The sequence below is a fragment of the Felis catus genome, chromosome A2, assembly GCF_018350175.1.
Source record: "Felis catus isolate Fca126 chromosome A2, F.catus_Fca126_mat1.0, whole genome shotgun sequence".
Classification (NCBI taxonomy): domain Eukaryota; kingdom Metazoa; phylum Chordata; class Mammalia; order Carnivora; family Felidae; genus Felis; species Felis catus.
Window position 1 is genome coordinate 82,264,010 of NC_058369.1, and position 27,540 is coordinate 82,291,549.

The 27,540-nt window shown below is 36.2% G+C and overlaps 1 protein-coding gene and 1 long non-coding RNA gene across 4 annotated transcripts in view; one reads left to right on the forward strand and one right to left on the reverse strand.

Annotated features, from left to right (window-relative positions):
- On the reverse strand, positions 1–27,002 carry LOC109497433. Its single transcript, XR_002153631.2, has 4 exons — positions 22,016–27,002; positions 5,516–5,652; positions 5,297–5,365; positions 1–82 (listed from the first exon to the last, which is right to left on the reverse strand). It is a non-coding gene; the product is annotated as an uncharacterized LOC109497433 (long non-coding RNA).
- Positions 1–27,540, forward strand: part of PTPN12 (protein tyrosine phosphatase non-receptor type 12) — a 104,747-nt gene that overhangs the window by 65,201 nt on the left and 12,006 nt on the right. For all 3 annotated transcript variants that reach the window (XM_011280344.4, XM_006929139.5, XR_006594155.1), the window contains 4 exons: positions 2,573–2,639; positions 5,694–5,771; positions 5,881–5,979; positions 20,303–20,388. In XM_011280344.4, coding sequence (XP_011278646.2) covers positions 2,573–2,639; positions 5,694–5,771; positions 5,881–5,979; positions 20,303–20,388 — 330 coding nt within the window. The remainder of the gene's footprint in view (positions 1–2,572; positions 2,640–5,693; positions 5,772–5,880; positions 5,980–20,302; positions 20,389–27,540) is intronic.

Consider the following 27,540-nt stretch of genomic DNA (forward strand, 5'->3'; position numbering starts at 1 on the left):
AAGTTAGTTGAAATTATTTCTTGTGCTGTCATCTTTGCCCAGTGTATACAGCTTATGAATCCAATTTGATGTGAAGGTTTTCCTTTAAAAAAATAAATACACCATTTAATATTTTAACAGTCAAAATAATATGTTAACTGTAGTGACTTAGAAAACAGACATTAAGAAAGAAAGAAAGAAAGAAAGAAAAAGAAAGAAAGAAAAAGAAAGAAAGAAAAAGAAAGAAAGAAAGAAAGAAAGAAAGAGAAAGAAAGAAAGAAAGAAAGAAAGAAAGAAAGAAAGAAAGAAAGAAAGAAAGAAAGGAAAACGCATACATAAAAGCAAGTAAATGACAATTCCAGTCGAGGTGAATGTCCTTTCCATGTATGTGCTGTATTTGTTACAGAATGTTTCTCCATGTAATTTGTCATGTACATTTTTCTAAATCATGTAACTATTCTCTCTACAATTCATTATGACTGTGCTCTACTTTATATTTAACCTCCATTCCTTTATTATGCCCACCCCCATCCTTTTTCATGTATTTTAAACAGTAGTTTAAATGTCCATATGGCTAGTCTTCATGGCAAAATCTTTGAGCACATCAGTAATTACTTCATTAAGATAGATCTCTATAAATGAGATTTCTAAGTCAAAGGGCATGAACATTTTTATGCTTTTAATACATATTTTATATTCTGTTATCCATAAAGTTGATGCTAATTATAATTAGCTAGTTTGTGGGAGTGCCCATTTTCCTATACTCTTCCCAGTACTATTATTTTTTTGTTTGTTTGATTTAATGCCTGTATGACAGGCAAGCTTTTTGTTCATTTTTTTTTGTCTTCGTAGTTTATATTCTTTTGTGAATTTATTTGTATACTTTGCCAATTGTTTTAAAGCAGGCATTCATCTCTTAGTTATGTGATAAATTCTTTACATATCTTTATATATTGAGATTGTTAGCTCTTAGTCATGTTGTAAGTAGCATGGTTTTCCATGGTTTTTATTCTGCTTATATTTTGCCACACATAAGTTTGAAATTGTTATGTAGTCAGAGTTGTGAGTCTTCATTTATGATTTCTGTCCATTGAGATATGCTTAGAAAAAGTCCATCTGTAACAGTAGTGCATAAACTACCCTTTTAGCACTTCTATAGGTTTTTTTATAAACATATTTTTAATCTATCTGGAATTTTTTTAATAATTAAGGTATGAGTAAGAATCTAGCTTTTGCTGTTGTTAGGCTCACTTTCCCTCTACCATTTGTTGAATGGTCTAATCTTTCCCGTTTCATGGGAGAATCCACCACTATGTAATACCTACATATACTCAGATCTGTTTCTAAATTTTGTATTGTGTTTCATCAGTCTGGTTGTGTGTATCTTTGTAAGGTTACACTTTAAACCATAAAGTTTTATTTATTTATTTAAAAAAAAATTTTTTTTTTAACGTTTATTTTTGAGACAGAGAGAGACAGAGCATGAACAGGGGAGGGTCAGAGAGAGGGAGACACAGAATCTGAAACAGGCTCCAGGCTCTGAGCTGTCAGCACAGAGCCCGACGCGGGGCTTGAACTCACGGACCGCGAGATCATGACCTGAGCCGAAGTTGGCCGCTTAACCAACTGAGCCACCCAGGTGCCCCTAAACCATAAAGTTTTAAATATATGTCATTTAGCCCCTAGTAATTCTTAACTTAAAATTCTAGAAATATTTTGCTATGAAGAATTGATAAATGTATCAATAGTTAAAAATTAGTATTATTGATGTCTTTTAAGAGCTTTTTAAAAATCATACTAAGTTTATAAATTTACTTTATCAGGAATTCTCACATGACATGTTTGACAAACTACTGATATTTCTAAAGGTTTCAAAATTTAAATGCTGCCTAACTTTTTTCCTGCCTAAAAATGATTCTGGTGATGTTAGTAATGTCTTTAATTACTCAGAGTGATTCTCAGTCCTAAGATGCATGTCTCCTGTCTCCCTCTAGTTGAGAATCAATTGCTGTAAAGTACTCTTGTCATGTTTTAAAATGTAAAAACCTGCAGAATTTTACTTATGTTCTCCAGGTTCTGTTAGTTCCTTAGAAGATGAAAGTACATCACTGGTCTTTTGTTATTTTGGTCACTTTATTCTTTTGTTGAAATCACTGCTGGAGTTCAAACCAGTTTCTAGGGCTTGTATTCTTCATCTTTCCTATACCTTTTGCAGATTGAAATGATGTGTTGTTTCTTCCTCTACTGTAAGGCATCAGAACCATGTTGTACATAAAATAAAATGATCTCTGTGAGTTATTATGTTAGCTAGACAAGATTTTCTGAGTTAGAATTAGACTTACAAAATGAAGGCTGCTGGGTCATCTGTGAATCACATAGGTAATTTTTGAATCTTGGAAGTTACCCAAATTTAATAAAAACCAGGTATAAATGCTGATGTTAAAGATGTTAAGTTGTAATCTGTTTACTAAAATGGTAGAATTTTGTCATATTTCTAAATGATTTTTTTGCTTCTGAAAACTAACATGTTCATCCACATTTAGTTTATAATTCTTTTATAACAAAAATCAAATTTTTCTTTCAAACTTTACAGTGCAGGCTGTGGAAGAACAGGTGCCATTTGTGCCATAGATTATACATGGAATTTACTAAAAGCTGGGGTAAGAATAATTTTTATATAGCATTATGTCCAATTGATCTATTATTATTTTCAAACTTAATGATTAATTTCTGTAAATTATAGATTGTGTTCTGTTATACATGTTGCTTTTTTAGAAGTAGCTTTACTATGTAAGAAATAAAGGTAATGGAACTGAAAAAGGAAGGCATAAATGATGCATATTACCTTGAGATAATGCACAGGGCAGAAAGGTAGACATGTTGCCTCCTGGTTGATCTATGTGAATTGATACCTACATTAAGAATGTAAACTCTGCGTTGACTTTTCCAAATACAGAATCTTCATTGCCTTTTATATTCTAGGTATAAATGTAACCAATTTTATAAATATTTATGCCCAAGTGGATACACAGTATAGTGGTTAAGGATGCTGACTCTGGAGCCAAACTGCCCAGATTAAAATTCCTGCTCTGTCATTTACTAGCTTTGGGATTTTGGTCAAATTACTTCATTTCACTGTGCCTCCATTTTTTCAGCTGAAAAATTAATAATATTAATAACTCATAAGGAATAAGTTAACCTTTCTAAAATTCTTTAGAACTGTGGGTGTCTTGGGACACCTGGGTAGCTCAGTTGGTTAAGCGTCAGACTTTAGCTCAGGTCATGATCTCAGGGTTCATGAATTAAAGCCCCGCATCAGGCTTTCTGCTGTCAGCACAGAGTCTGCTTTAGATCCTCTGTTCCCCTCTCTGCCCGACCCCCAGTTGTGCTCTCTCTCTCATAACAAACAAACAAACAAATAAAAAAGAACGTGGGTGTCCTGTAGTACGTGCTCATTTCAATGTTAGTTTTCATTACAATTGCTGTTACTGTTTTACTACCACTACTCATTCCAAGAAACTGTTTAATACTTTGGAGGATATACAGGTAAATAAAACACAGCCCTTATTACAGATTTGAAAAACTTAAGTTGTCCCTATTGTATGTAGATTTGGTTCCTTTTCTGGTTCTATAGTATGTTCATTTTCTATGCATTAGGGAGAGGTTTTTAATTCTTTATAGCTTTTTGAAAAATTATTTATTTTTGGGAGCCTACCTGGGTGGCTCAGTCAGTTAAGCCTCCAACTTTGGCTCGGGTCAGGATCTCATGGTTCATGGGTTCAAGCCCCGTGTCGGGCTCTGCTGACAGCTCAGAGCCTGAAGCCTGCTTTAGATATTCTCTCTCTCTCTCTCTCTCTCTCTCTCTCTCTCTCTCTCTCTCTCTCCATCTGCTCCTCCCCTGCCTGTTCTCGGTCTCTCTCAAAAATAAATAAATGTTAAAAAAATTTTTTTGGTATTGTTTTTTTAAGTAAATGCTGTACCCAACATGGGGCTTGAACTTAGAACCCCAAGATCAAGGGTTGTATGTTCCATCAACTAAGCCAGGCTCCCCCCCCCCCCAATTTTTTTTTAATTTTATATTTTAGGTAATCTCTATACCCAACATGGGGCTTGAACTCACAACCTTGAGATCAAGAGTCACATACTCCACTGATTGAGCCAGCCAGGCACCCCCCTTTATAGCTTTATAGTATGTTTCTGTGAATATTTCAATCTGTATCTTGTATAAAATAGGATTAATAAAATATTTAGGGTTTTTTTCCTTCTTTCTGCCCTCTATCTCTTTTTCCTCCTGCCTTCTTTCCATTTTAAACTCTTGCTTAGGGAATATTTAAATTTTAAATTTTCCTCAAAAGCTGTCTAGGATTAAATTTTATTTTTGTATTCCTCAAAAATTGTAATCATCTCCTGATAGTCGAAATGAAGATTTTTAAATGAACAAAATTTAACTAGGATTCTAACCCATTTTAACATAAAAGTGAAAGATTAAAATTGAGATGGAAACAGGCATATAGATAAATGCCAGTAAGCAAAATAAATAACTGGTCATCTCAAAAGTTGTGTATTTTGAACATAGTCCTCATTTGACGTGTTTGGCTTAACATAGGGTAAATCTTCTGTCTTAGGTTAGGACTTGATGTAAAAATCTTCTGATGTCATATAAAGACTCTCAAGCAGTAAGCCTGGGAGTCTTTTTTTTTTTTAGTTTTTTTTTTTTTTAATGTTTATTCATTTTTGAGAGACACAGTGTAAGTGGGGCAGAGAGAGAGGGAGACACAGAATCTGAAGCAGGTTCCAGGGTTTGGGCTGTCAGCTCAGAGCCTGACGCAGGGCTTGAACCCAGGAACTGTGAGATCATGGCCTGAGCTGAAGTCAGATGCTTAACCAACTGAACCACTCGGGCGCCCCATGCCTGGGAATCATTTTTAATTCTTTTTCCTTATCACTTCAAAATATTCTTGGTGATTACCAAGTTCTAATAGTTCTACCTCAGAAATGTGCCTCAAATCTGCTTTTTTAAAACTCCTTCAGTAAACTACTACCAGTTTGTGCCCTTTTCAGACTCTTGGCCTCCATACTGCAAAAGTAGACTGTATATCAAATCTCCTCATGTCTGTGCTACCTATTATAGTAGTTTTAATTCCAGGTGTACCAAGAATTGTCTGGGATATTTCACAGTCTCCAGAGACACAGCTGAGGGATCAGTATTTTTACCAAATTTCTTAGCTGGTCCTTATGTAGCCAGCACAGGGAACAGTGGCCTGTAGAATGAGTTCAAATTTTATTATGTTTACAGGCTGATCCCAGGTAGCCTTACCTTCTTTCCTCCTTGAATACTTCTCCTTGTTTCACTTTTAGGCTATCTCCACATCAAGCTTCTCAATTCCTGAAATAGAGTATATATTTAATCTGCTGTGCTTATGTATATTTCCTTCACTTTTCATTCCACACACCAATCAGAGTTAGTTACAGCATTTTTATTCCCACTGAACTGTGATTTTGCCTTGGTGGATATTTATTTGTTCACATATCTCACCAGCTTGACTGCCGAGGGTCAAGATTAGCTTTGTATCCACAATGCCAAGAAGAGTGTCTGAAGGATGGTAGGTAGTTCTCAGTACATGTTTTCCCTCATCCAGCATGTATATAAGGTCTGTTTGAAAAGTTGAAGGTCTATATGAAAGAGAGTTGATGTATTAAATTCTTTGTTTCAGAAAATACCAGAGGAATTCAATGTATTTAATTTAATACAAGAAATGAGAACACAAAGGCATTCTGCAGTACAAACTAAGGTATAGTTTTTTGTTTTACTTTATAAACTGTATTTTTATAAATGTCTTCTTGTTTGTTTTTTGTTTTTTAACATCTTTTCCCTTGTTTAACATTTCATCTCCATAATAGGAGCAGTATGAGCTTGTTCACAGAGCAATTGCCCAACTGTTTGAAAAACAGCTACAACTGTATGAAATTCATGGAGCCCAGAAAATTGCTGATGGAGTGGTAGGTGTTCTTGGCCTATTAAATTTAGAAAACTTTTCTTTATATTTTTAAGCTTTTTGTTTTAAAGTAATCTCTACACCCAACATAGGCTCAAACTTAACAACTCCGAGATCAAGAGCTGCATGCTGTACGGACTGAGCCATCCAGGTGCCCCAAAAACTTTTACTTTTTAACCAAGATGTAATGTTTAGCTTTTTAATTGTCATCTTGTGTTTTATCTAACATAATATCCATGACAATTATTTTTATTTTTTTGTTAACTCCTTTCCTTCTTCCTATTTGAATCTCTCTATTGTAATGGATATTTATGGACTCCATAACCAGCTAAATAATTTTCCGTAGAATATAGCTAGGCAAGTTGATCTTATATCAAAAATCATTACTGTTTCAAGTATAAATTACTTTTAAAAAGTTAACTAGGGGCACCTGGGTGGCTCAGTCACTTGCATGTCCGACTCTTGATTTTGGCTCAGGTCATGATCCCAGGGTTGTGGAATCAAGCCCTATGTCAGGTTCTGCACTGAGCATGGAGCCTACTTAAGAACCTCAGTGTCTGTCTGTCTCTCTCTCTCTCTGTCTCTCTCTCGGTCTCTCTCTCCCTCTGTCCTTCTCTCTTTCCCTCTGCCCCTCTCTCCCACTCATGCTCTAAAAAATAAAAATAAAAAAATTTTTAAATTAACTATTGTTCTCCTTTTCTACCCCCACCTAAGTAATTACAAATTGATTCTACATGAATTGTATTTTGTTCTTGGTAATAATAAATAGTTTTAGAGTTAATTTTGTACAGGCTTTTTAATGAAGTAGAATTGGAGTGCTACAATTAAGTACCTTTTTGGCGTGTGTTTATTAGTTCGATGTCATTTTAGCTTTTTTTTTTTTAACCTAAATATTAAAGTTTTATTATTTTATTTTTTTTAATTTTTAATTTTTATTTTTCTAATATATGAAATTTATTGTCAAATTGCTTTCCATACAACACCCAGTGCTCATCCCAAAAGATGCCCTCTTCAATGCCCATCACCTACCCTTCCCTCCCTCCCACCCCCCATGAACCCTCAGTTTGTTCTCCGTTTTTAAGAGTCTCTTATGCTTTGGCTCTCTCCCACTCTAACATTTTTTTTTCCCTTCCCTTCCCCCATGGGATTCTGTTAAGTTTTTCGGGATCCACATAAGAGTGAAAACATATGGTATCTGTCTTTCTCTGTATGGCTTATTTCACTTAGCTTCACACTCTCCAGTTCCATCTACGTTGCTACAAAGGGCCATATTTTGTTCTTTCTCATTGCCACGTAGTACTACGTTGTGTATATAAACCACAATTTCTTTATCCATTCATCAGTTGATGGACATTTAGGCTTTTTCCACAATTTGGCTATTGTTGAGACTGCTGCTATAAACACTGGGGTACAAGTGCCCCTATGCATCAGTACTCCTGTATCCCTTGGGTAAATTCCTAGCAGTGCTACTGCTGGGTCATAGGGTAGGTCTAGTTTTAATTTTTTTTTTTTAATTTTTTTTTTCAACGTTTATTTATTTTTGGGACAGAGAGAGACAGAGCATGAACAGGGGAGGGGCAGAGAGAGAGGGAGACACAGAATCGGAAACAGACTCCAGGCTCTGAGCCATCAGCCCAGAGCCCGACACGGGGCTCGAACTCACGGACTGTGAGATCGTAACCTGGCTGAAGTCGGACGCTTAACCAACTGCGCCACCCAGGCGCCCCTAGTTTTAATTTTTTGAGGAACCTCCACACTGTTTTCCAGAGCGGCTGCACCAGTTTGCATTCCCACCAATAGTGCAAGAGGGTTCCCGTTTCTCCACATCCTCGCCAGCATCTATAGTCTCCTGATTTGTTCATTTTGGCCACTGACTGGCGTGAGGTGATATCTGAGTGTGGTTTTGATTTGTATTTCCCTGATGAGGAGCGATGTTGAGCATCTTTTCATGTGCCTGTTGGCCTTCTGGATGTCTTCTTTAGAGAAATGTCTATTCATGTTTTCTGCCCATTTCTTCACTGGATTATTTGTTTTTCGGGTGTGGAGTTTGGTGAGCTCTTTACAGATTTTGGATACTAGCCCTTTTTCCGATATGTCATTTGCAAATATCTTTTCCCATTCCGTTGGTTGCCTTTTAGTTTTAGTTTTGTTGGTTGTTTCCTTTGCTGTGCAGAAGCTTTTTATCTTCATGAGGTCCCAGTAATTCATTTTTGCTTTTAATTCCCTTGCCTTTGGGGATGTGTCAAGTAAGAAATTACTGCGGCTGAGGTCACAGAGGTCTTTTCCTGCTTTCTTCTCTAGGGTTTTGATGGTTTCCTGTCTCACATTCAGGTCCTTTATCCATTTTGAGTTTATTTTTGTGAATGGTGTAAGAAAGTGGTCTAGTTTCATTCTTCTGCATGTTGCTGTCCAGTTCTCCCAGCACCATTTGTTAAAGAGACTGTCTTTTTTCCACTGGATGTTCTTTCCTGCTCTGTCAAAGATTAGTTGGCCATACTTTTGTGGATCTAGTTCTGAGGTTTCTATTCTATTCCATTGGTCTATGTGTCTGTTTTTGTGCCAATACCATGCTGTCTTGATGATTACAGCTTTGTAGTAGAGGCTAAAGTCTGGGCTTGTGATGCCTCCTGCTTTGGTCTTCTTCTTCAAAATTACTTTGGCTATTTGGGACCTTTTATGGTTCCATATGAATTTTAGGATTCCTTGTTCTAGCTTCAATTTTGATTGGGATTGCATTGAATGTGTAGATAGCTTTGGGTAGTATTGATATTTTAACAATATTTATTCTTCCAACCCATGAGCACGGAATGTTTTTCCATTTCTTTATATCTTCTTTAATTTCCTTCATAAGCTTTCTATAGTTTTCAGCATACAGATCTTTTACATCTTTGGTTAGATATTCCTAGGTGTTTTATGCTTCTTGGTGCAACTGTGAATGGGATCAGTTTCTTTATTTGTCTTTCTGTTGCTTCATTATTAGTGTATAAGAATGCAACTGATTTCTGTACATTGATTTTGTATCCTGCAACTTTGCTGAATTGATGTATCAGTTCTAGCAGACTTTTGGTGGAGTCTGTTGGGTTCTCCATGTATATTATCATGTCATCTGCAAAAAGTGAAAGTTTGACCTCATTTTTTACCAATTTTGGTGCCTTTGATTTCCTTTTGTTGTCTGATTGCTGATGCTAGCACTTCCAACACTATGTTAAACAACAGCGGCGAGAGTGGACATCCCTGTCGTGTTCCTGATCTCAGGGGGAAAGCTCTCAGTTTTTCCCCATTGAGGATGATATTAGCTGTGGGCTTTTCATAAATGGCTTTTATAATGTTTAAGTATGTTCCTTCTGTCCCGACTTTCTCGAGGGTTTTTATTAAGAAAGCATGCTGAATTTTGTTAAATGCTTTTTCTGTATCGATTGACAGGATCATATGGTTCTTATCTTTCCTTTTATTAATGTGATGTATCACGTTGATTGATTTGCGAATGTTGAACCAGCCCTGCATCCCAGGAATGAATCCCACTTGATCATGGTGAATAATTCTTTTTATAAGCTGTTGAATTTGATTTGCTAGTATCTTATTGAGAATTTTTGCATCCATATTCATCAGGAATATTGGCCTGTAGTTCTCTTTTTTTTACTGGGTCTCTGTCTGGTTTAGGAATCAAAGTAATATTGGCTTCATAGAATGAGTCTGGAAGTTTTCCTTCCCTTTCTATTTTTTGGAATAGCTTGAGAAGGATAGGTATTATCTCTGCTTTAAATGTCTGGTAGAATTCCCCTGGGAAGCCATCTGGTCCTGGACTCTTATTTGTTGGGAGATTTTTGATAACTGATTCAATTTCTTTGCTGGTTATAGGTCTGTTCAAGCTTTCTGTTCCCTCCTGTTTGAGTTTTGGAAGTGTGTGGGTGTTTAGGAATTTGTCCATTTCTTCCAGGTTGTCCAGTTTGTTGGCATATAATTTTTCATAGTATTCCCTGATAATTGCTTGTATTTCTGAGGGATTGGTTGTAATAATTCCATTTTCATTCATGATTTTATCTATTTGGGTCATCTCCCTTTTCTTTTTGAGAAGCCTGGTTACAGGTTTATCAATTTTATTTATTTTTTCAAAAAACTAACTCTTGGCTTCATTGATCTGCTCTACAGTTTTTTTAGATTCTATATTGTTTATTTCTGCTCTGATCTTTATTATTTCTCTTCTTCTGCTGGGTTTGGGGTGTCTTTGCTGGTCTGCTTCTATTTCCTTTAGGTGTGCTGTTAGATTTTGTATTTGGGATTTTTCTTGTTTCTTGAGATAGGCCTGGATTGCAATGTATTTTCCTCTCAGGACTGCCTTCACTGCATCCCAAAGCGTTTGGATTGTTGTATTTTCATTTTCGTTTGTTTCCATATATTTTTAAATTTCTTCTCTAATTGCCTGGTTGACCCATTCATTCTTTAGTAGGGTGTTCTTTAACCTCCCTGCTTTTGGAGGTTTTCCAGACTTTTTCCTGTGGTTGATTTCAAGCTTCATAGCATTGTGGTCTGAAAGTATGCTTGGTATGATCTCAATTCTTGTATACTTATGAAGGGCTGCTTTGTGACCCAGTATGTGATCTATCTTGGAGAATGTTCCATGTGCACTCGAGAAGAAAGTATATTCTGTTGCTTTGGGAAGCAGAGTTCTAAATATATCTGTCAAGTCCATCTGATCCAATGTATCATTCAGGGCCCTTGTTTCTTTATTGACAATGTGTCTAGATGATCTATCCATTGTTGTAAGTGGGGTATTAAAGTCCCCTGCAATTAGCACATTCTTGTCAATAAGGTTGCTTATGTTTGTGAGTAATTGTTTTATATATTTGGGCGTCCCGTATTCGGCGCATAGACATTTATAATTGTTAGTTCTTCTTGATGGGTAGACCCTGTAATTATTATATAATGCCCTTCTTTATCTCTTGTTACAGCCTTTAATTTAAAGTCTAGTTTGTCTAAGCATGGCTACTACAGCTCTCTTTTGACTTCCAGTAGCATGATAAATAGTTCTCCATCCCCTCACTTTCAATCTGAAAGTGTCCTCAGGTCTAAAATGAGTCTCTTGTAGACAGGAAATAGATGGGTCTTGTTTTTTTATCCATTCTGATACCCTATATCTTTTGGTTGGTGCGTTTAGTCCATTTACATTCATTGTTATTATAGAAAGATATGGGTTTAGAGTCATTGTGATGTCTGTAGGTTTCATGCTTGTAGCGATGTCTCTGGTACTTTGTCTCACAGGATCCCCCTTAGGATCTCTTGTAGGGCTGGGTTAGTGGTGATGAATCCTTCAGTTTTGGTTTGTTTGGGAAGACGTTTATGTCTCCTATTCTAAATGACAGATTTGCTGGATAGAGGATTCTCGGCTGCATATTTTTTCTGTTCATCACATTGAAGATTTCCTGCCATTCCTTTCTGGCCTGCCAAGTTTCAGTAGAGAGATGGGTCACGAGTCTTATCGGTATCCCTTTGTATGTTAGAGCACGTTTATCCCTAGCTGCTTTCAGAATTTTTCTTTATCCTTGTATTTTGCCAGTTTCACTATGATATGTCGTGCAGAAGATTGATTCAAGTTACGTCTGAAGGGAGTTCTCTGTGCCTCTTGGATTTCAATGCCTTTTTCCTTCCCCAGATCAGGGAAGTTGTCAGTCAGCTATTAGTTCTTCAAGTATACCTTCAGCACCTTTCCTTCTCTCTTTCTCCTCTGGAATACCAATTATATGTAGATTATTTCTCTTTAGTGCATCACTTATTTCTCTAATTTTCCCCTCATACTCCTGGATTTTTTTATCTCTCTTTTTCTCAGCTTCTTCTTTTTCCATAATTTTACCTTCTAGTTCACCTATTCTCTCCTCTGCCTCTTCAATCCGAGCTGTGGTCATCTCCATTTTATTTTGCAGCTCATTAGTAGCGTTTTTAAGCTCCTCCTGGCTGTTCCTTAGTCCCTTGATCTCTGTAGCAATAGATTCTCTGCTGTCCTCTATACTGTTTTGAAGCCCAGCGATTAATTTTATGACTATTATTCTAAATTCACTTTCTGTTAAATTGTTTAAATCGTTTTTTTTTTTTAATTTTTTTTTTCAACATTTATTTAATTTTGGGACAGAGAGAGACAGAGCATGAATGGGGGAGGGGCAGAGAGAGAGGGAGACACAGAATCGGAAACAGGCTCCAGGCTCTGAGCCATCAGCCCAGAGCCTGACGCGGGGCTCGAACTCACGGACTGTGAGATCGTGACCTGGCTGAAGTCGGATGCTTAACCGACTGCGCCACCCAGGCGCCCCTGTTTAAATCGTTTTTGATCAGTTCGTTAGCTGTCGTTATTTCCTGGAGGTTTTTTTGAGGGGAATTCTTCTGTTTTGTCTTTTTGGATAGTCCCTGGAGTGGTGAGGAACTGCCGGGCACTTCCCCTGTGCTGTCTTGAATAACTTGAGTTGGTGGGCGGGGCCGCAGTCAGACCTGATGTCTGCCCCCAGCCCACTGCTGGGTCTATAGTCAGACTGGTGGGTACCTTCTCTTCCCCTCTCCTAGGGGTGGGATTCACTGTGGGGTGGTGTGGCCCGTCTGGGCTACTTGCACACTGCCAGGTTTGTGGTGCTGGGAATCTGGCGTATTAGCTGGGGTGGATCGGCAAGGTGCACAGGGGCGGGAGGGGCAGGCTCAGCTTGCTTTTCCTTTGGAGATCCGCTTCGGGAGGGGCCCTGGGGCACCGGGAGTGATTCAGACCCGCTGGAGGGGTGGCTCCGCATAAGCCCAACTTTGGGTGTTTGAGCTGTGCAAGCAAGTTCCGTGATGTGAACTGGTTCCCTTTGGGATTTTAGCTGGGGGATGGGCGAGGAGGATGGCACCTGGCGAGCGCCTTTGTTCCCCGCCAAGCTGAGCTCTGTCCGGGGCTCAACAACTCTCCCTCCCGTTGTCCTCCAGCCCTCCTGCTCTCTGAGCAGAGCTGTTTAACCTTCCAGATGTTAAGTCCTGCTCGCTGTCAGAACACACTCTGTCCGTCCCTCCGCTTTTGCAAGCCAGACTCGGGGCCTCTGCTTGGCTGGTGGGCCGCCCCTCCGCCTTGGCTCCCTCCTGCCAGTCCGTGTAGCGCACAGCGCCTCTCTGCCCTTCCTACCCTCCCTACCCTCTTCCGTGGACCTCTCGTCTTTGCTTGGCTCTGGAGAATCCATTCTGCTAGTCTTCTGGCGATTTTCTGGGTTATTTAGGCAGGTGTGGGTGGAATCTAAGTGATCAGCAGGACGCGGTGAGCCCAGCGTCCTCCTATGCCGCCATCTTCCCATTTTAGCTTTAAAAGATCTTATTGGATATTCAAACTTTTGACCTGACAAAAATACTGTATTCTCATTGTGTTCTCATGTCTGCCTCTGTTTTCTAATTAGGTCTTTTTTTTGCTGTATGTACATAATGTCCTTGTCCTTGAAGGTATTGTGCTATTTTTTTAAATAAAATTTCTTTACGTTTTTATCACTGAAACTAACATAGCTATCACATGAGAAATTGAACTTAGTCTCGATAACTGAAGTAAAATGAGGCGCAAAATTTATAACCTTTATTTTCCTTTTCTTTTGCACATTATTTTTGGCACTTTCCCAGACTATTTGTTTAAATTTCTTGGTTTTACATATGAGAGATTTGTTACCAAATGCTGGTCTCAATGTCTTAAAATAATATAGTATTGATTATTTTGACAATATGGATTAGCCATGAGCTTTAGGGCTATGTATTTCCTTTATTAGCCAAATGATAATGTAAATTTTTAAGATTAATGTATGTGACCTCATTTTTATTTCCTGTATTAACCTAGGAATCATTGTGCAACTAGGCCTTATACATGGCCATCTCTTTTTCCCCCTTGGTTTAATTAAAACCTGTTATAATCTGTACTGAATATAGTCAAATATTTTCTAATACAGAATAGAATGTTTATATATTACTATGTATAATATTTAAATTGAGATTCAGTTAATGCTTCAGAAAGCTAAATAGGCTATGCTTTTTTTTTCTTTAAACTGTAATGGGAAAATATTTGTTTTTATAAATGCAAGATTTAATTTTAAAGTTAAAGTTTTGATACTTCTGAAATATAGATGCTTTAGACTACCATTTCCTTAGTATATACAAGTGAAAAATATTCTATTACATTTTTTAAATGTATAGAAAATTCTTATTTTAATTTTTTATTGAGATATAATTGGCATATAACATTATATTGGTTTTAGGTGTTCAGTGTGGTGATTTGATATTTGTATATATTGTGAAATGATCACCACAATAAGTCTAGTTTAACATCCATTACCATACATAGGTACAATTTTTTTTCTTGTGATGAGAACTTTTAAGATTTACTCTCTTACAAACTTTGAAATATGCAATATAGTATTATTTAGTCACCATGCTGTACGTTATATCCCCTGACTTTTTAATTTTACAATTGGCAGTTTGCATAGTTTGACCTCGGCCATTTGACTTCCTTTACCCATTTCACCCACCTCTGGCAAGCACCAATCTGTTCTCTGTATATGAATTCAGTTTTTTGTTTTTAGATTCCACATATAAGTGAGATTATATAGTATTTGTCTTTCTCTGACTTATTTCACTTAGTATAATGCCCTCAAGATCCATCCACGTTGTTGCAAATGGCAAGAGTTCCTTTTTTATGACTAAATGATATTCCATCATGTGCATATACCACGTTTTCTTTATCCATTCTTCCATCGATGGACATTTGGGTTGCTTTCATGTCTTGACTATCATAAATAAGGCTGCAGTGAACATGGGGGTGCATATATCTTTTTGAGTTTGTGTTTTCACTTCCTTTGGATAAATACCCAGAAATGGGATTACTGGATTGTTTGGTATTTCTATTTTTAATTTTTTAGGAACTTCCATATTGTTTCCATAATGGCTGCACCAATTTACATTCCCACCAACTATATACAAGGGTTTCCTTTTCTCCACATCCTCTCCAACACTTATTATTTCTGTCTTTTTGATGCTAGCCATTCTAATAGGTGTGAGGTCTCATTGTGGTTCTGATTTGCATTTTTCTAATGATTAGTGATGGTTGAGTATTTTTTCACATATTCCTGATGGCCATGTGTATGTCTTCTTTAAAGAAATGTCTATTCAGGTCCTCTGCCATTTATAATCAGTTTTTTTTTTTTTTTTTTGCTATTCAGTTGTGTGAATTCCATATATATTCTGGATATCAACACCTTATCAAATATATGATTTGCAAATATTTTCTCTTTCATAGATTGCCTTTTCATTTTGTTGATGGTTTCCTTTGCTGTGTGGAAGCTTTTTAGTTTGATGTAGTCCCACTTGTTTTTTGTTGTTGTTGCCTTTGCTCAAAAATATATATACATATATATTTTTTCCTCAACGTTTTTATTTATTTTGGGATAGAGAGAGACAGAGCATGAACGGGGGAGGGGCAGAGAGAGAGGGAGACACAGAATCTGAAACAGGCTCCAGGCTCCGAGCCATCAGCCCAGAGCCTGACGCCGGGCTCAAACTCACGGACCGCGAGATCGTGACCTTGCTGAAGTCGGACGCTTAACCGACTGCGCCACCCAGGCGCCCCACTCAAAAATATTTTTAATGCAATATTCAGTGTTATATATTTAAAGCTTTTAAGTATATTTAAGTAATCTCCAGAAACTGATATGTGGTAAATATTGCATTGCTCTCTCATCTCTGTTTTCTTATTACCTTTTTTTTTTAGGTTTTCTTTCATAAATTAAACTTTCATTTTATTAGTCAACTTCACACTAGGATTTAATTTTGTTATAGATTGTTTCTGTCTAATGGCTCAGAGGTTTATAAATAGCTAAGGAATACAAGAAGGATCATACATTGTATGGGATGAGATGAAATATCACCTAAAAGCAGATAAATGGTTATTTCAAACCTACTTTCTCATTGCATTGATTGATACATAGGAGACACCCACTAAATGTTTGCTAACTGAACTTAAAATGTTAGATTATGTCCTTGCATTTTAAAGCTGACACGGCCACTGCTGGATTTACCTTTTGGGCAAGATGGCAATTTCTATTCTGTAAAAAGGAAAAATCATTCTCTATAGAATCCATTCTGAGGAAGCTGTATTTGGTGAGAAAAAATACTTTGCCAAAGGTAGTGACTAATACTGTATTAACTATATAACTCAATGGGTGAATGGATTTAAAAAGTGGAAGGAGGAATGGATAGAAGAAAGACAGCTTATCATTCTGTGTAATTTTTTTATCTTGTCCTCTTAAGAAATCTTGCTTTCTAGGTACTGTTGAATCTGGATGACTTGTTTTTATAGCAGGTTTATATGTGGTTGGAAACCATAAATGCCATTTAGAAAAAACGTGGAATGTAAAAAACCGGGGAAAATTATTTCAGAACTGTATGGTTGAATAAAATGATTTGAAATATTTCCCTTACCTCTCTGAACCTGTGCTCTGAGAAACATTTATAAATCTGTTTATTATTTCTCCGACAATTTAGAGGCGAAGTTAAAAAACAAAAAACTCTCAAATTGTATGTTCTAGAATTATTTTCATAGAAATTTTGGTTGGAATGCTGACCAACAATATAAGACTCTATAATAAATGATATTTGTGGGGCACGTGGGTGGCTCATTAGGTTACGCAGCCGACTTTCACTCAGGTCATGATCTTGCAGTTCGTGAGTTCCAGCCCGGTGTCAGGCTCTGTGCTGACAGCTCAGAGCCTGGAGCCTGCTTCAGATTCTGTGTTTCCGTCTCTCTGCCCCTCCCCTGCTCACGTTCTGTCTCTCTCTCAAAAATAAATAAACATTTAAAAATGTTATTTGTTAGAGGTATTTACAACTAAGATGACTTTCCGGAGTAAGAGATCCAAAGCGAAAATTCATTCTAGAATGGAGTAGCCTACTGATTTGGAATTTAGAAATACATAAGTAAGCAAACATCTGTAAGATATGCTTGCATGCTTTTTTATCTTGTATATAAAAGACCAGTTATCTACACCAGGTTTTTCAATTCTAGGATGATTGAGTAATAGCAATAGTGTGTGTTATGGTCCTTCTGTTGTGTTGTACATTTAAAAAAAAAATTTATATGTTTATTTTTGAGAGAGAGGGAGAGACAGAGCCTGAGCAGGGGAGGGGCAGAGAGAAAAGGAGACACAGAATCTGAAGCAGGCTCCAGGCTCTGAGCTGTCAGCCCAGAGCCCAACACGGGGCTCGAACTCACGAACCATGAGATCATGACCTGACCTGAAGTCGGACGCTCAGCTGACTGAGCCACCCAGGTGCCCCTGTTGTGGTGTACATTTTAGATGTGATACTGAGTTTTTAATAACTTTTCCTCAAATATAATGTCTTTTATTTTTAAATCACCTTGTTTTAATATTTGATTTTACAGCTGATAATATATCTGTAATTATTTGATAGTTAGGTTCTGATTTTTTTTGTGTGGCCTTTCACATGGCTGTTATGTAGTAAATATAAGACACAAAATTACTTCAGTGAAATGGGTGAAGGTGGTCAAAAAGGTAAAAAATAATAACTTCAGCTCTTCTTGAAACAAGGATACACTAGAACCTAATTACCAATGGATTACCTTATTTCTAAAGTTGGAATCACCAAGTTGGTGATTGTTTCAGGTAATAAAAGCAGCTTAAGAGAGCTATCTACATTAGGACAAATGTGGGGACAAAAGCTGTAGTTAAGAGTGTCAGAAGATAGGAGTAGAGCAAACATTATTGTAGGTAAAACAGGAATCCAAGAACATTGTCCTATTGTGAAGTACAGTAACCGAGAGGATTTGTTCATGCTGTGTAGGCAGTGGTTCTCTTGAGTTGCATTTCTGTATTGGCAACGTTCATTTCTTTCTTAAGATGAAACTCAACATGTTCAAAAGTCTTAACCTCCCCCAAAGTTACTTTTCTTCTTTTGGCCCTTTCTATTAATGGCTCCACCATTCTCTCATTTATTCAGAATGAGGAATTCTTCATGACATTTTCTTTCCTTTATCATATTTGTTGTCATTTGCTTGCAGATGCCCTTTGTTTCTCTTCTTGTTCCCTTCCCACCTATTCCCTTCCATACTCTGTTGTGTGTAGCAATATCTTATCTATCCTTTAAGGCCTTTCAACATACTGCCTTAATATTCTCAACTTCTTAATATTTCTCAACTATATTCTTAATATCCACACCTTCATATAACATCTCCTTTCTCTGATTTCATCACTTTATGGTTTTATGATTACCCCTTTACTTTTTAATTTGGTGATCATTACTAGACTATACACTTCTTGGAGTTAAGTACTATGTTGTTTACATTTTTGTATCCTCTGCAGTGCTTACTCTTCAGTGCATTTCACATATTGAGCTATTCCAAAATCCAAAATGCTCTGAAAACCTGAAGTTGTGGGGAAGGAGAAGGGAAGAGAGAGTGAGAGTGTTGGTTTGGTATTATACCCATTTGGAAGCAAAATCTAAGTTGGCATGACTTGAGGCTTTCACATTGTACTATAAAAAATTGCTGAGTTTTGTAGGTTAGAAGCAGTTTCATATGGTTCCCCCTTAACCTTTATTTAACCTATTTAATGTGAATATTTACAGATTTTGATACAAAAATATTGAATGTTATTATGGGAGTATGTTTATAAGCATATGAATTAATATGTCGGAGGTATCTTTAATATTTGTCTAGGTGTAGTAATTACTAGTGCCCCCACTTTCTTTCTTAACGAGCCCTGATTTGGACAATAAATTATATGGCTACTTTGCCTTAGCAGATATCCCTGCAACAGATGCTTTGTTATGGTAGGTGGCTTTAATTTAAGGATGAAAACATCCATTCTCATGATGTAATTGTTGTTTTGGTCAGAGTAAGATGCAGAGTTAGGATGCATAAAACTCTTCTGATACATCTCATTATATATCAGGACACAGTGCACTAAAAATTGTTGCAAAGTGGAGATCTCTGTTTTCCTTGGTTAGGCCTACTTAGTAAAAAAACAACAAAAAAACTCATTGGCAAGAAACAGTTATAAAGGCAAAAAAGGTGCTATGATGAACCCAGTAAAAGTACATTTTGATTAAAAAAAAAAAGGCAATTACAGTTTCAGAGTTCCTTAATCATAGTTTATATAAAGATGGCTTGTTTTCTAAAATTAATCTGAGATGTAGGTAACAATGAAAATCATTCTTGTCTTCCGACCCATTAACATATGCCTAGCTGGATAAAAATGAAGTACTTCCTTGAGGCTGAAACTAATTCAAGGCAGTGTTTTATATAATAGTTTCAGAACTCTTCTATTCACAATCCTAAACACAACCTAAGATTCTTATAACTACTGACTCTGGAACATCCATGTTAATGAATATTACTGGTCCTTGTGACCAGCGAGAACAAGGATATCTCTGGATGGGCTCTCTCTGCCTTTTTTGGGTTTATTTGGTTAGAGAATGATATAATAGTTATATATGCTTATGGAGTAAGGGCACTCCATGGTGATAAAGGGTTGGGCAAAGATTGATTAAAATGAATTCTGGGACCTGTTTAAAAGTACTAAGTAGCAGTAGGAATCTTGAAAAAGATTGGGAAAAGTGGAAGATATAAGCCTTATTTTACTGGCTTTTTTTTTGTCTTCTCTGCACATGTTAAGCTTCTAGTAGTAGTGATGCCTGAAAAAAAATCTTCTTTGATCTTTATTTTCTTGGGAAATATGTTTCTTTATGGAAACATTTGAAATGTGTTGAAATGCCATGGTACACAATTGAGTTTTCAGTAACTGGAAATAGATTGTGGTGGTGGTGTTTTGTTTTGTTTTTTTTAAGTTTATTTTTTTAGTAATCTCTACACCCAGCATGGGGCTTGAACCCATGACCCCAAGATCAAGAGCCGCACACTCTTCCAACTGAGCCGGCAAGGCACCCCTAGACTTTTTTTGATATGAATATCTCTCATTGAAGTTTGGCCCTTTCAGCTAAAATAATAGAGAATGTAAACCCCATTTTGGGAAAGTGTCATTGTTTTACAAATTCAAAAGCCAAGAAACCGCTTATGTGAAGGGCACCTGGGTGGCTCAGTTGGTTTAAGTGTCTTGATTTCTGCTCAGGTCGTGATCTAATGGTTTGTGGGTTTGAGCCCTGCATTGGGCTCTCTGCTGTCAGCTTGGAGCCTGCTTCAGATTCTCTGCTCCCCCTGTCCCCTGCGCTTGCTCTCTCTTTCAAAAATAAACATTAGAAACAGCTTATGTGAAACGTGAGAAAGGAAAATTATTTTTCTCCTAACTTTAATGAAGCTTTTTTTTTCTCGGCAGAATGAAATTAACACTGAAAATATGGTCAGCTCCATGGATCCTGACAAACAAGATTCTCCTCCTCCAAAACCACCAAGGACCCGCAGGTATTGTATGTCACGTTTTCTTTGAAAGGGTATTTTTCTTTTACTTACTCTTAATTAAAATAACAAATTCTGAATATTTCCAAGTTGTTTTTATTACTTTTATCATTCTTTTTTTTAGGATATAGCATATGTATTTGATTTGTTACTAGTGTACTAAAAATTTTGTTTCACTTTAGATAAAATTTCAGTAGTACACTGTACATTAACAGTGAACACCCCCTTGAACTGACAGTAGTTCATGTTTTGGTATGTGGTACAATTACAATTTTAAATTTTCTAAAAGATGTCCACTTTTGCATAATGACTGAAAAAGTGATAATGATTGTCAAAAATTGTGTGCACACTGAAAAAGTTATTTGAAGATGTTTAGTAACATTACTAGCAAAATGAGCTTATTTCTGTCCGGATTTTATTACTTTCATACCAAGCTCATTTATAATAAAGTCAAGATATTCTTGTACCCTTTTTTATTTCTTTTTTTCTTTCAGGGTAGCTGCTAGGTCAGTTATGTGGTAGTATGGAAAGAATATAGATAGAATCAGAAAGATTTAGTTTCAAGTCCTTTCACCCATGTACTAGCTTTGAAGTTCTAATTAATTTAATTATTTAATCCTTGGTTCATTTTGTTTTTGTTTAAGTAGTGTCCTAGGAATGAAATGAAATAAAGTATGTGAAAATGCTACCTATAGGACTTGGCACATTATTAGGTTTCCATTACATGTTAATTTTCCCATTACAATTACTATACAATTATTAACTATTACAAGGACTTATATAGGGTCTTGTCTTGAGCAAATATCTGCCCAAATGAATTGGCCTTCCCTTAAAGTAGAACTTCTTTTATATACGATTCATCAAATTTTTTTTTTCCCCTTAAAAGTTGAATAGAAGTTGACTGAAGTTAAGTGGCGTTTGGTCTTGGCATTGAGTTGCTACACCTTAATGAGATTATTCCTCAATACAAAAGAAGAGTACACTTTTCCTTGATAACTAAGGCAAGATATCATACTTACTGTAGTCTCTGGAATACTTTTATGTTATGTGCTTCTCTGTGGAAGAGTAGAAAGCCTATGAAGGTGGGTTTACAATCTCAGCATTTAAATGCTCAGGATGTGGTTAACTGTGCACTAACAAAACTTCCCAGTAGTAGTTTCTTGTTTGATTTCCACTTTGATATCTGTACTGAAATTGGAATCTTAGCCTCCTGGGAAGGTATCTAGTTAAAATCTATAAACTGTTAGCTAACTTTTTTGTCCCACATATGAGTTCTTTGGGATCCTAAAACAAACTGTACTAGCTATAAAGGTAATAAATCAAGAAACATTTTTGCTACCCCAATATCTTTTAATTTTTTTGAGATTGAGCCAATGTAGAGGTTCTCAAAGTGTACACTGATATTTGTGATGTACATAGTCCTCTATTTCCAACAACAAACAGTGGTAATATCTTCCTAATTTTGAAGGGAAAAAATGAATAGAATGTTGTGCATTTTAAGTCTTTTTGAAAGTTTGACTCCTGTTATTCTTTAATAAACAAAAAGGATAATAAAGAAGTAGCAAATGAGTATTAATAGAACAATGTTCATTCAGCTTAAGACAGGATTTTATTTAGGGATATGTGAAGTTACCTTTTTCTTATACATGCAGTAGAGTCAAATGGCAGAATTTCCTTATGTTCCACAAAGGCATACCCTGTGAGTTCCAGGTTGAGATGAGTTTTAGAACTAGTGTAAATTGTTAACTGAAAATAAAATCACAACAGTGTAAGACTGATTAAAAAGTAATAATGGTATACTTTCTTTTTCAGTATGGCTACAGAAAGCAAATAAATGAATTGGTTGTTTAGAGTACATGTTCTTAGAGAAAGATCTAGAGAGGAAGGCTTATGTTTGTTGTATTAGATTTAATCAGTCATATAATTCTGGTTTATACATACTTAAAGAGTATTGTAGATTTTGAACAGCAGATTTCATTTTCTATTTTCACTAACTCCAGCACTCTGTAAGTGTACCTTGTTAGCTGTTTCTATAAATTGTCAACAGGTTTACTACAGAGACACAAATGGGTATGTGCCATAGTAAAATTTTCTTTAATATTTCAGAGACAGTGACAGTATACTTGATGCTTTCTTCTAATGCCTCTCAATTCAGTTTTAAGTGGGATTAGAACTGGAAGGAATATGGAATGTGGTTGTTTCAGACATTTTGTTATCGAGGCGAGAGGTAAAGATTTATTGAGGGTTTTGTATTTGGAAGACTTGCACAGAAATAAAGTCTTTCATATTGTAGATATAATATAACAAAGTACCAAGGAGAGAACCCTGATAAGCACCATAATTTGTGAGGAGCAGACTAAAAGAAAGCTGTAGAAAAGGAAAACCACCTAGGGTAAAACCAGGAAAACAGTGGCATTCTACAAGCCGTGAAGGAATTTCGTATCTGCCAGAAATACATGAATATCAACCTCTTTGAGGGTTGCCTGGGAGAATGAATAGACTTTCAGACATCTGTGGCTCTTAGAATATCCTGAATAGGTGAGGGCATTTGTGGGGTCAAAACAGGAGTTAAGGTCTACTCATTGGAGGCTTTTGAAGTTACCTGATTTGGGGAACCCTCATCTAGCAAAGAATGTGGTTTTTTGGTGAGGATTTTGGTGACCAAGAACTCTGGGAAAATGGCAACTGGAAAAAGTAGGTGATGGAGAAACCTGTATTTCACAAAACAGTTGTTGTTCTTCTGCACTGTTTTCTTCTGTTAAAAAAAAAAGCCTTTGGCTCTTTTTTGAAATGCTATTTTCCTTTTGTTGATTCTTTTTTTAACAAGTATATTAAACAAATGTATTGCCTTGAAGTGGCTAATTTTTAAGAAAGGAGCAAAGTGATTGAATAAAAGTAGGAAATGGTCCTATAGGTCAGCCAAATAAGAAGTGATTAAAAGAGGTCCCTTTCAAAATACTAAATATCTGGGGGCGCCTGGGTGGCGCAGTCGGTTAAGCGTCCGACTTCAGCCAGGTCACGATCTCGCGGTCCGTGAGTTCGAGCCCCGTGTCAGGCTCTGGGCTGATGGCTCAGAGCCTGGAGCCTGTTTCCGATTCTGTCTCCCTCTCTCTCTGCCCCTCCCCCGTTCATGCTCTGTCTCTCTCTGTCCCAAAAATAAATAAACGTTGAAAAAAAAAATTAAAAAAAAATACTAAATATCTGGAAATAACCTTATGTAGAAAGTAGAACCTTAGGTAGAATTATTTTCATTTGTATTATTGAAAAAAAACTAAGTGTTCTTGATTGGAAAAGTTAAATGTAATTGAGCTTTCGCAGTGATACTTAAAATATCATTTATTTTCATATTTGATGCAATTTTCACTAAAATACTAACCGGATCTTTTCTGAACTTGACAATATAATGTTAACTTGGATGAGCAAAGAGAAATGACATAGAAAACTTTGGATGAAAATAGTGGTAAGCAAGGACCAACTCTTTTAAAAACTAGAAAACTGTAATAGTTAAGATAGTCTGTCAGTGGTATAAAAATATACTAGTTAATGGAGTTGAATCAACAACTAGGGAATAGATCTTGTTAGGAATTAATATATACTAAATAGGGAGAAGGAAAAGGTTTGGTTATTTATAAAGTCATAATATAATATTACTAATCATCTGAAGAAAAATATATTTAGATCCTTATACCAAATACCAAGGCAATCTTCAGGTGATTAAATACAGAAAGTCAAATTATTGAAACAAAATATAATGTTTGACCAAAAAAATAATGTTTGACAAACTTGTAGAAGGGAATATAATAGAAGGATAAAGGAAATAATAAAGGACAAAAGTGATTTATTTGACTGATTAAAATTTTAAAGTTCTAATTGAATTATTCATTCCCAATTTGCATTCTTTAAGATAAATAAGGGTAGATTTTGTCAAAATGCAAAAATATGCATGCTTACTATAGTTCTCTAATTCTTGTGTTATTTCTTTTCACTTTAGAAATACTTTTGATCTCAGGCATAATTTTAAAAAGTTATTGATAGGGGTCAGAATATATAATAAAACCAACAAATAAAGGATAAACACAAGTAGAACATCTTTCTCAATTCCAAAGTTTAAGCTATATAGAATATAAAGTAACCATTATATTGGGGTGCCTGGGGGCTCAGTCAGTTAAGAGTCCGACTTCGCTTCAGGTCATGATCTCAAGGTTGGTGAGTTCGAGCCCTGCCTCAGGCTCTGTGCTGACAGCTTAGAGCCTGGAGCCTGGTTTGGATTCTGTGTCTCTTGTCTCTCTCTGCCCCTCCCCTGCTAGCACTCTGTCTCTCTGTCAAAAATAAAGACATCAAAAAAACCTTTTTTTATTAAGTTAATCATTATATCAAAAGTAATCATTAGCATTGATACAACACCTGTATTTATGTTTTCTCATCTTCCTTGTTTAGATTGCCATGTATTCTCTATTCATTCTGTAGTCAGTGATATGTCAGAGTGGTAAGTGATGTCATGAACACAGTGACTTTTACAGTAATCTTGATCACAGGGATATTAATAGCTGTTTTCCAAAGGAACTGATGTGAATAGGCTAGCTGAGTTCAACCAAGAACACAAGTCTCCTATCTTCTAGTCCAGTAATGTTTTCTTCATTATATGGTATTACCTCCCTAAAAAAAGAGAGTAGTGAAAGTTTTTGTTTTGAAAGTGTTCTGTTCTAATTTTTTGGTAGTCATTTTCTTCACTCCCTTACTGTTTCCACCCCACATGGAATCCAGCCTAAATTACTGTAAGAAAAGTAATTTTTTGATTTTATGTAACATAACAAATTATAGAGTCACTCATTTTAAGACTTGGTCAAACAAATTAAATATAATTTATTATTATTATAAAGTCCAAATGTCTTAGTGTGAAGTTCTGAGCCTTCACAGTATAGCTTCAATCTACCTTTTTAGTTTTATTTTTCACTGTTTTTCCGAACCGTTGTGTTCATTGTTCTGTTCTCTTCTGGTACTGGTATAATGCCTCGCATGTGGTAGGTCCTGAATGGTTTGCTTTGTTTTTGAGAAGTGAAATCTATGCCTTCCTCAAAACAGAGGATATTAAAACCAGTATTTACAATAAGAATTATGCAAGTCATATATCAGAATATCTAGTAAAAACATGAGTGTTGGTTACTATAGTGGAAAATCCATTTGTAGCATATATATTTTTGTGGTTGGACTTCCAATTTTTGTGTACATGAAAGTGCTATTTAAGTGTTTTAAGCCTTGTTCCAACCAACCTTAAATCAAAGAAGGATAAGGAAGAAATCTGTTAGTGTAATTACCGATCAAATTTGAGTAGCCACAAAAACCCACAAAAGGACACAAGGAAACTTTTGGAGGTGATGATATATGTTTATTACCTTGACTGTGGTGATGGTATCATGGGTATATGCATATGTCCAAACTCATCAGATTTTATACATGAAATATGTATAGTTTTTTGTACATCAACTCTACCTCAGTAAAGCTTTTTAAAAATATGAGTAGCTAAGAATGTGTTTATTGTGTATTTTCAACATCCTGCACACTGTTTCCAAAAGTACTTAACAAGATTATTGGTTAAATAAGGCTGTTTGAACACATTTAACTCTGGTCCCTCCCTAAACTTCCTAAAATTATTGTGAAGGAACATAAAAATGTATGAAGATTTTGAATACAAAATTGGAGAGGGATGGCAGCAGAAGGATGATTATAGAACTGTGGAAAGTAGAAAGCTTATCAACCAATGTAAAGGGACTAACAGAACAGGGAAAGCTAAAACTTGCTTTCCTGTAGGTGGGGGAAGCCCACAAGAATCAACATGATTCTCCAAAGAACTCTCAGAAAACCTCAGAAATTGGAGGTCCCCCTTAAGACTAGTGTGTAGGATGGGACTAAAAACAAGGAGACTTGAGTGTTTCTATTAAGAGTATTTAGAACCCCAGATTCCTTACATCAAATTGAGCAAATGACTGCCTCTCTCACATTTGGACACACAGGAAGGATTTACTCTGGAGTGGCTGAACCAGGGGGGTCTTTGGATTCAAGGACATCAGATCCAACTGATGGTGGTGTTGTAGTGCCTTACTGAAAACAGGAATTTGTTATGCTGAATGGTCACATCCTCCAGGTCCTTTGCTCCCAGATTGCTGGTGGGAGAACCTCCCTTTTGAAAAACTAGCTCAAGAGATGAAATGTACACTTTACTCGTTGTGGCCCACCAATATTGTTGCAAAGGCTGTACTCAGTCCACATGACCTCTAAGCCACAAGTTTCAAGACCTCCCTCTTACATAATCTGTATAGATCTTCCAGTCATTTATAATACTCCATTCTTTAAGAACAGAACCAGGATGATCAGGCATTTGACAACATCTCTAACATGAAAGATAGACCTAAATAAGCAGGAAAAAAAGGAACCTAGATGAAATAGAGATAATACAAAGTAGAAAAAAGATAGTAAGATAAATTTCCAGTATTAAAGAACATGAATTTTTATTTTTTTAAAGTTTTTACTTATTTATTTTGAGACAGAAAGAATCCCAAGCAGGCTCCTCACTGACAGTGTGGAGCTCGAACTCACGAACCTGAGCTGAAATCAAGAGTTGGACACTTAACTGACTGAGCCACCCAGGGACCCCACCTTCGACTCTTGATTTCAGCTCAGGTCACGATCTCATGGTTTGTGAGTTTGAGCCCCGTATGGGGCTCTGCACTGATTGTGATTTTCTCTGCTCCTCCCCCGCTTATGTGCGCGCGCTATCTCAAAACAAATAAATAAACTTAAAAAGAAAGTTTCCAATCTGGTAGATAAAAAAAAATTATAATACAATGGATTCTGAAAGTTCCATGGTGAAACTGTAGAACCTCAAGAACAAAAAAGAACCTAAAAGCTCCAAGAGAGGGAAAAAACACAGTTCACATTCAAAGGAGCAGGAATCAGAATTACATAATTGTGAAGGAAAATTATTTCTAATCTAAAATTATGTATATTTTCAAAAAATCAATAACCTTGAAAATATAATACTCAAATATAAAAAGCCTCAAGAAATTTGCCTCCCATATGTAGTTCTTAAGAAATTGCAGGATATAACCACCAAAACAAGGAAGTGTACCTTATGTATGGGACCTGGAAAATAGGAGAGTC